The 10,052-nt window shown below is 37.9% G+C and overlaps 1 protein-coding gene across 1 annotated transcript in view; it reads left to right on the top strand.

Moving 5' to 3' along the window:
- The window catches only part of LOC120784691 (cytochrome b5 reductase 4), a 16,360-nt gene extending 13,874 nt beyond the window's left edge, over nt 1–2,486 (top strand). Inside the window, exon 15 of the mRNA XM_040118689.1 lies at nt 1,189–2,486. Within this exon, the coding sequence (XP_039974623.1) occupies nt 1,189–1,243 (55 nt within the window). The 3' untranslated portion in view covers nt 1,244–2,486. The remainder of the gene's footprint in view (nt 1–1,188) is intronic.
- The last annotated feature ends 7,566 nt before the right edge of the window (nt 2,487–10,052 follow it).

Raw genomic sequence — 10,052 nt, 5'->3', positions numbered from 1 at the left:
GCACTCAGTAGAGCGCATACATGCCCTATTTGGCAATGTTAAAGAAAGAAAAAAAAAAAAAAAGTCTGGATCTGCCCCTTCAACCGGATCCGCAATCTTCCCTGACCCATTCCCCCATTCCGCCATGAAGTTCGGTGCAAAGCGGGTCGGTACTTTGTGTAATCCTGCTGATGAATAAACAAACCAACAAACCAACGCAAGTGAAAACGTCACCTCCTTGGATTGAGGTAATTACCTCAAAAACATTTATTTTAAATATGTCAAACATAACTACATAGTGACATTTATATAGTCTTTCTAGTGAATACCAAACAATGTGAACCAGACCAGCTAAGCAAAAATAGCAGGGCACACACGAGGTGTGAGTGAGCTTCTCTGCTCATGTACTCAGCAGACAAATGACATCTGCCACTGTTTGCCAGCAGTGTGTTAGTTATTTCAGTTGTTTATAGCCAGAAAGAAGGCTTTTTTTTTTTTTTAGGTTTTATGGTTGTGTGTGTGTGTGTGTGTGTGTGTGTGTGTTTTATACCACTATTTTTCCTCTCATTAATATGAAGTGTGCAATGCATACAGTGTATTAGACTCACGAAATATGCTGGTCTGCTGTCCTAAAGTGGTTATAGAAATCCATTGGCCAGAATATGTATGAACCCTGATTAAGACTTGGATACGTGACTGCCAGTCAGCCTTGCTGCCAGTTTGTCCCAGTAGCCTCCCATGCTACTGCAATGAAAAAATCCACGGCAGTCCAAAAAGTTGACTAGATCAAATTCTTTTCATTTTGGGTGTTTTTATCTCTAGGAAAATATGATTGATTATTTTAAATTCCTCATTGTCTAATAATTGTGTAAATGAAAAACTGTTTTTCTTTTTGTGAGTGGTGTGGCCACATGACTAAAATTGTCTCACAGCCCTGTGCTGTTCCTGGACATTTACAACAGACAGTCTGGGTAATAATTTTACTTTTCACATTTGTTTCTCTTCTCTTCTCTTGTTTTTTTTTCCATTAATGCAGCAATTGAAAATCACAAAATGTAGACAGTTACAGTCAAGTATGCAGTCAGTATCTCAGGGTGTGAGTGCAGTGATACTCAGTTCTTACCTAGAGTGTATCAGCTTTGTCTTGTTCTTTCTTTGCACTCAGCAGTTTTTCACTTTGAACTCCTTTCCTTTTGGTTCATCTTTCAGGTTGCTGAAGCAGCAGGGCTTCAGTGAAGGGGAGCTCCACGCCTTCAGTGGCTGATGAGCTCTGCCTTGACCCACCTCCACCTTGCAAAGACTATGTGTGCCTGTGAGCGAGAAAGAGAGAGATGATTTTAATTTATAAACTTTTGTTAGAAATTAAAGGAAAATTGTATTTCTATGCACCAAGGATCTGATGACGCTAACAGCAGACAAACAACACACCACAGGCTTTTATGGGCTGTAAAGAAAATCACAAATTCACATTGCAGTAAGATTCTTATGAATCTGACAGTATGGCCAGTGTCCGGAGCAAAGTTAATATTCTAATTTCACTAGAACTACGAGTTGAAACATTGTAAAGGTGTGAATGAAAATAAAAGCAGTAAAATACTGTATACTGAGACAAAGACTATGTAAATGGATGAAGTATACGCAATAGAAAAAGAGAGTGAACATGAGCCTGTGTGTGTAGCAGAAGATCCTCTGCAGATATTTATAGCTCTTAATGTTCCTGTTACGTGGATGCAGTAACAGGAGATTTATAACCGCTGCAGTTAAATAAACTATATTATGGTGAAATTTTTAACCAATCCCCAAATGCTAGTCTCCTTTTCATTAAGACTGGGGTTTTTTCATTATTGCTTCCGATTGGAGTCCTGACTCAGTTTAATTTTGAGTCATTGAGTTGACCTTTATAAAACCTGCTAAAAAAACAGATTTTTCTGCCTTATACACATTGAAACTTGTCACTTTGCAGTGTAATGTCACTGTTCAGTACGTGATTGTTACTGCAGCGCTATATATACCGAATCACACACAAAGTAAATCCAACATCAGGTCTAGTCATCTGCTCTCAGGTCACAGCCAGTTTGATTGAAGCCAGCAGTGTCCAGTCCTGTGCCATGAAAAGACTTTTCATTCCTATAACCATGACAGCCGCTCATTTTAATATCAATATAGTTTGAACCAGGGAAGAGGAAGAAGTCAGCGAAAGGAGCTGGTTGACCGAAAAAAAATCTCTCTGTAGCGTATTAGGACTAGTGTACTTTATTTACTTAATATTCTACAGACTATCTCCAACGGTAACTGTGTGTCATTCTTTCATGTATGGACTCCAAGTTGTTTGACAATGTTATGTCGTTTCTAACAAAAGTTCCTTCCAAATTTTGTTCACCTCATACGATTTGTTCAGTACAAACCCTGGAGGATCATTCTGAGGTGACTGAGTTCTTTTTGTGCAGTTTTAGAAGTATGCAAGTTCCCAAAGTTTATGTATGTGTATGTATGTGTGTGTGCGTGTATGTCTGTATGTATGTATAAATAAATAAATTTAAAAATACACACACACACACACACACACACACACACACACACACACACACACATATACAGGTGTATATGCCACATGTACACATCAACCCAGGGTCATACTACCAAATGATATTATTTTGAACATAAAAATTCTAAGCATTAAACATTTAAATCATTAGAAGTAAGAGTTTTAAAGGATTGCCTTAGTAGAGGTACACCTGCTCTCTGGGTGTTTTCTAGTTTCCCCACATTGAAAAACTGATAGTGACAATGAATTTTGTCCATGAAATGAAGGGAGTTTAAAAAGTTTACCATTATCAGTGCTATTTGACTAAACGTGGAATGGGTCTGTATTTTTTCCTTTAGTTTTAGTTGTACTGTTAGCTGCAGGGTATTAAAGTCTATATCACTGCAGTGTAGAATTTTTTTCAGTGTGGCTGCTTCTGTTACTGTGTGACAAAAAAGAAATTAGCAGTCCACTTTCCATAAAAGCTTTTCATAAACAGTATTTCAATATAATAGGAGGTGTGATACTCTGTTGTGTCTACACATCATCACTTCAGCAGCTGCTTCTGATAGAAGATGTAAAGATTTAGCTGATTCAACCTGCGAAAAAAACTCCACCCTGCTGTTAAATGCACTGACATGATGGCCAGTGGGTTTGATGAGTTTGTGTACAAGTACCAAAAGATCAGAAAATACACATTCTTGTTCTTTTGGTAGTAAATCCTTGTTGCCTACATCAGAAATATTCCTTTGAAATAGAACCTTATCGTATTTGTTTTCATCTTTGAACTAATGTTGATCAAGCTGTTGGTGAACATGTGATATATTAACTTAGACTAACTAACTTAGTCTTTTTTTATGGTATAGTACAAAACAGTCAGTACAGGGAGAGTTCTGCTTATAGCTTGAAACTGTCATTCCTGTGCTACAGGAAAGGATCATCACTCTTATTATTGTGCACTGCATCAATATAGGGCTGACTCCAGAGCTTAGAAGCACTTTTGTTCATTGGAGTACAAGAGGGTTTGGTGTAAGTAAACATATACTGTGCATGTTTAAAAGTGCAAAAAATTAGCCAACTGAAAATACATCTGTGGGATCATAGGGTCGTGGATTAGTAAAGTCGAGTAAATGGAGTGTTGATCATCTTAGCGGGTGAGCTAATAAGTCAAGAGTTGTGGTGAGGTGTTAAATACAAATAGCTGGAATATCTGAGAGTTAAAGGATGATGTCCAAGTGAAAAAGCTGGAAAGCTTAGGACTAAAGTGTGTGGATCCTTCAGTTGTTGACCCATGTTAAAAAGATTTTAAAAAGTCAGGACTTCTTGGCCAATGCAGCCTTAATTTTCTTTTAATGTTTGCCTCTATTGAGTCCCCCAACTTCAGTGACATACTATAGTGTTGAAGTACCAGTTCAAGCAAGCATGCACCCTGTGACACAAGGTTGAAAGAGCACTTTAATTTTTATTAAGCCAACTAAGATGGTTGGGAATCACTGCTCCAAGCTCATCATCACCTTGCCTCCACTTGGCAGCTTGGTAGTAACAACAACTGCAAAGGGGATGTTCCAGAAATGACCAAAGACTAGCAAGTTAACAGGGAACCAGGGAACCATGAAACCTAAATATAGAAAAATCTGATTTTATGTTGTGAAAATATTTCCAGAAAGCCTCTTTTCAAAAATCAGAGTTTATTAAAAATCTGTGTTTGTTACTATAGCAATTTATATCTTGAAACCTAACTTCTGTTAGGCAGGTTTACTTGATCTTATATATTGTGTATGAAGATTATAAAGATTATAAAATATCCACAATAAACAGTTAAATAAAATGAGAAACATGTCAGTCCAATGACTGGAGGTAGTTTGGTGAAAACATGTTTTTAGAAATTTTTGCAAATGTATTAAAAATCAAAAACTGAAATCTCTCATTTAAAATTTACAGCAATTAAAACTTCTAGTCTTCTTGGGTGAGTCTATACAAGCTTTGCTCACCTGGATTTGGCCAGTTTATCCCATTCTTCCTTGCAGATCCTCTCAAGCTCTGTCACTTGGATGGAAAGTGTCTGCGAACTGCCATCTTCAGGTCTCTCCACAGATGTTCTATGGGGTTTAAGTAAGAGCTTTGGCTGAACCGGTCAGAGACTTGTCCCAAAGTCACTGCAGCATGGTGTTCATTGCATGCCTTGCAGCATTGTTGTACTGAAAGGTGCTCAGTCACCTCGGTCTCAGGTCCCATGTACTCTGTAGAAGGTTTTCTTCCAGGACCTCTCTGTATTAGGCTGTATTCATCCATGCCTCAAATCTGCCCAGTGTACATGTCCTTGCCACAGAGAAGCCCCCCCCATAGCATGATGCTGTTTGCCAGACATTGTACTCTGAGTTCTGCCCAGATGGTTCACTCTTTGTTTTATCAGACCTGAGAATCTTTTTCCTCATGCTCTCAGAGTAGTTTAATGCTGTTTGACAATCTCCAACCAGGCTGTCATATGCCTTTTAACTTACAGTGGCTTCTGTCTAGCCACTATACCATAAAGGCCTGATTGATGAAGTGCTGCTGAGATGGTTGAAACAGTGATAGGTTATCTAATCTTTGCAGAGGACTTCTGAAGCTCTGTTGGAGTGACCGTTGGGTTCTTGGTCACCTTCCTGTCCATTGCCCTTCTTGCCCAGTTCCTCAGTTTGGCCGATGGCCAACTCTAGGGAAGAGTCCTGGTGGTTCCAAACTTCTTCCATTTCAAAGCTATTTAGGCCACTGTGCTCCTCGGAACCTTGCCCTGGGAATCTATGCCTCACCACAATTTATTGCAGAGGTCTGCAGAGAGTTCCTTGGATTTCATGGCTTGGTTTTTGTCCTGACATGCAGTGTGAATTGTTGAACCTTTATATACACAGGTGTGTACCTTTCTGAACTCAATTCAGTTGCCACAGGTGGCAACAGTTCTAGACACATGTCAAAGGTAATTAAGCAAAGAGGATGCACTTGACCACAATTTGGAGTGCCACAGCAAGGGTAAGAATACTTTTGGAAATTGGGGATTTCAGTTTTTGATTTATAACAAATTTACAAAAAATTCTAAAATACATGTTTTCACTTTGTCTTTATGGATTATTGAGTGTAGATTGATAGGCAAAAATGGCAATTTTACCCATTTAAAATTAAATTTACAATACAATTATGTGTGCAGAAAGTTAAGGGCCCTGAATACTTTCTGAAACCACTTTACTTCATATACTGTTGGGTAGTTTAATCTATAATAATGCAACATATTTTATAAAAAAAATTATATGTTTCAATGGACTTCAATGTTATACATAGTATGCACATTGCACCATGTACCTTAATAGAACAAACAAATTCTGCAAGAAGGCTAAGCTGTTAATAACAGTTTTAAGTTGATTTGCCAAACTTGTGGATTTGTGATGTGCCAGTTTCCTTTGTTATGTCTGGATCCATTTTTGGGATCATCTTCACAAATTTGGAAGTTATTCCAGACAGTTGACTTTTTTGGCATCTTGCTTTTGTTGTTGAAACTTGCAAGCCTGTCATGTTCACGTGTTACCGTTGCAGTGTGACTGAACTATCACTAAGATTAAATGTCCTTTTCTGAGAATAACTAATATAGCAAGATTACCATTTGTTATTTCATGAGCTATTTGGGATTTTTATGGTAATGCATATATAATAATAAAAAAAACCCCGAAACATATCAATACTGATTTGGACGTAGATTACTATGGCAACATTAGAAGCGTAGAAGCTTCGAGGCATTCGGGTCAGCCCTAATAAGTATAAAGAAGCATAAAATGTAAATACTCAAGTAAAATACAGGTACCTCAAAATTGCTCTTAAGTACTACTTAAGTAATTTAGTAAATGTATTCCATGGTGGAATGTAGATGTGTTCCCTTTTTTCTGTTTTGGTGATGAACCACTAACATGATTGGCTCAGAAGCCCAGAGGAAAATTGAATGTGCAGATACGTTCAGACTAAGTCTGTTAAACTGGTTGTGATGTTTTACATTTTCAAAGGCTTTTTAAATAGGAAATATCAGAAGCATTTTAATCATACAACAGAAAAGTGATCAGTGGCATTCTGTAGCTGAGCACTTTTTAAAATGTTTTTCAGCTTTTTTTAGCTGGAGTTCAGGTCAAAGCTCTACTGAACAAAGGTTCCTTTGCAGCAGCTACCGTATGAGTGAGTCATGTATCTGACTAGCTATTGAATATTCATTGCAGCTGGATGCAGCAGGTCTTACATTTCAGAGAGGGTTTTTGTAATGCACCTGTGTTTTCCTAAGGCAGTTAATTACATTAATCTGGCTGCTCCTGAGCATGAGATACTGAGGAAGAATAACAGTAGTGGCTGACACGCACAGTAGCAGCTAGTCAATCTCACATGTCTTGATTACAGTTTTGTCTTGTAGAGGAGTCTGTCAGTGTGTCCCATCTACATACTACAGTATGTCTAAATTCTAATTGTGATTAAGGATGTATGAGCCTAGTGGGTCAAAATAATGTCTGCACTGGTGTTAATTTTAATCAGCTATTTTTAGTTTTGGTCTTAGTCCTGAGATCAAAAGTCCATGTTAATTTTGGTCACATTTAGTTAACCTCAACCTTTTTACTTTTTAGTCAGTTTTTAGTTGACTAAAACTGTGGACATTTTTGTCTAGTTTTAGTCAAGATCAAGAATGAGCATTTTAGTCAAACTTTAGCAAACTGCAAACTGCAAAAGAAGAAAATTAAAATTAAAATAAGCCACAAAATGACAAATTGTATTATTAAGAATGCAGCTCTTGTAGAGAGGGCATCTGGTCTAATGTTGTGAATTTAAGCAATACATCTACACATGAAAGAGTATAAAACAATGACATCTGGAAAGAATGTAGAGCAAATTAGCAAATCCAATGCAATCTAATTCTTGCCATATGAGTAAATCATTGCTATGGTCTTAACTTTCTATTTTATTACACATACCGTAAGTAACCAGAAAGAAAAAAAACCCTACACAATTGAAAAGAAACCTGTACAATGGCCTACCCTTATAACGTTCATTTTTTTCAGGACTCTGTAATTTTGTAGACCTTAGTGGTAGTGTTGTACTAGACTGTGTTATACTCAGACAGTGTTTATAATAAGGTTGTACACCCCCATTTAAATCAGTTTTGTAAAGCAAATATTTTGAACCTTTTTGCATACAACAAAGATACTGAACAGCTAGCTGCTGCCAGACAGACTTTATTCAAGCCCAAATCAATCTTCTACATTATATGCTGTGCATTTTATTAACCAGTAGATATTGCAATTTGACTACATTTAGTTACCAGGGACCCATTCAAAATCGGTATGGCAATTAAGTTGTGCATGCTTTAACATTAATAGCATGCTTAACACTACAAAATACACAAACTTGTTTTAAGTAAAAGGTTAGCTAGATTGGCTGACTGGGCAACTCACTTTTCAGTGAGGCTACAAGTTACTTACAACTGCAAGCAATGCAGCAATGTCCTGTTGTTGTGAGTTGCTATTACAAAATGTTACACCACTGCCTTTAATAGTTGGCTTAATATGGCTTTAAAGTAACATAACATTACTTAACATCTTATGTAACCTGACTTAATGGTTAACTCAGTTTCTGTGTGGTGTGTCTTGAGGTGTCTCTTCAGGTTTGTGGTATTTTTCTCAGCAATTTTGCAGCATCAGGGCATCTCTCCCGACAATAAGCTACTGCAGAATCACTTTTTCTCTCTGCGGCGTTATATTTTAAATGGATCTAAATGTCAATCTTTTCTTTCTGACTAAGCCCCGCTGTTCCCATCAGCTTGTCTTTTCCCATTACCATACATTGTCTGAGCTCCTGAAGCCGTAGCATCCAGGTGCATACAGTAGCAAGGTCCAGGCTGGCGCTGTTAGAGGTGCACTCATGGGTGCGCTGCTGGTGTCACTGGGAAGATGATACGGGCACAAGAAGATATCTGGATTATGCCATTGTTTAAAAATGCAGTATATAATTCCATCTCCTCTTTTTTAATCAACAAAAATATAGAGATTTTGTTAAAGATTTTATTTTTAAACTCAATTTTATTTACCTATTTTTTTTGTCAACAATATTGTATGGAGATTTAGTCAAAATTATTGTTTAAAGACTTCAGTTTTGTCTTGTCTATGTCTCATCTTCATCATGGGAAAAACAATTGATGAATATATACTGTATATCATCACAATTTTAATTCAAAAAAATTAACACTGCCGATCAGGGGACATTCAGAGACACTCATATCTACGAATCTACTGCCCTCTGATTGGCTGATCAGGTGCTGTGACCAGATCATACTGTCTAGTATAATTTTTTAGTTGACAAACCTTGTACTGCCCCCATAGGAACTGGATACCAGATTCAATGATGGTGCCCACTCATTTGAATGAAAATTGCTCAACTGGTACATATGCCAAAACAGTTTTCTAGCTATTGTATTGCTTCCAGATCTGTTATGTAAGATATTAACATCTTCCCTCGCTGGCCCCACCTGTGTAAAACTCACTTTTCTAGGGCTCTTGTAAAGTTTTACAAATATGAAACCTCCATAATTTAAATATTAATAAATATTTAATAAAAACCAACCCCCTTTGCAGTTCAAAGTCTATTTACAGATGTCATTTTTATAATGGTGGTCTATAAGGAAAATGCTTTTTTAGCTGCCGGTGATGTCTTTCATTGCAATACCACGAGTGGCCACTTCGCCAAATTAGCGGCAAGGCTGAGTGGCGGTGCCTTATCCAGCTCTCTTAATACATCTATGACTGCCCCTGACCCATTTCCAATGCTGGTTCCACCTCAGGCCCAGGTGAGGCACTCCCCCAACCCTCCCAACAACAGCACAGTTCTGCAGCACCCCACTGATGCACCCACCAGCTGGGACACCCCACTGCAGTTAATGCTTATTCTGACTATGGTTTAAACACGAACACACCATTGCAGACTGCACTGAAATCAAACCAGAGCAAGCCGTTAGCCAGGTTCCGCGTGAATTTAACCTGAGTTGGTATCGTTCTCAGCCCATGGCTAGAATACTGTGTGAAGCCAGATGCATGCTTATGCTTCCCCTGTGGAAAATTTGGGACCACAAAAGATGAGGATGTTGTGTTGAGTATACAAGGTTTTACCAAATGGAAAAAGCCGTGATTTAACAAACATACATCTAGCCAGTGCCATGTACAAGTGTCTCCCTTGTGGGTAGAGATGATGAAGAGGGAGGCAAGTGGTGAAACTATAGACCACCAAAGCAGATTGTGAAGAACAGGTTCTATGTGAAAAGCATAGGAGTAGTGGTTAAGCTCTTGGCTGTTAATGACTTGCCTCTTTGATGAACCTTTGAGAGCCCCAAGTGTAGGAAAGAGAATGATGTGTCTGGAGGGGTTTTCCTGAAGAGTTCCGAATTCACACTACTAAAGGATGCCAAACCTTGAGAAATAGCAAATGGAAAACAATAAATGCAAAATATACATCTCCCAATGTGCAAAATGAGATAACTGAAACTATGGTGAGCATT

The sequence above is a fragment of the Xiphias gladius genome, chromosome 22, assembly GCF_016859285.1.
Source record: "Xiphias gladius isolate SHS-SW01 ecotype Sanya breed wild chromosome 22, ASM1685928v1, whole genome shotgun sequence".
Taxonomy (NCBI): domain Eukaryota; kingdom Metazoa; phylum Chordata; class Actinopteri; order Istiophoriformes; family Xiphiidae; genus Xiphias; species Xiphias gladius.
This window is presented reverse-complemented; position numbering and strand designations above follow the sequence as displayed.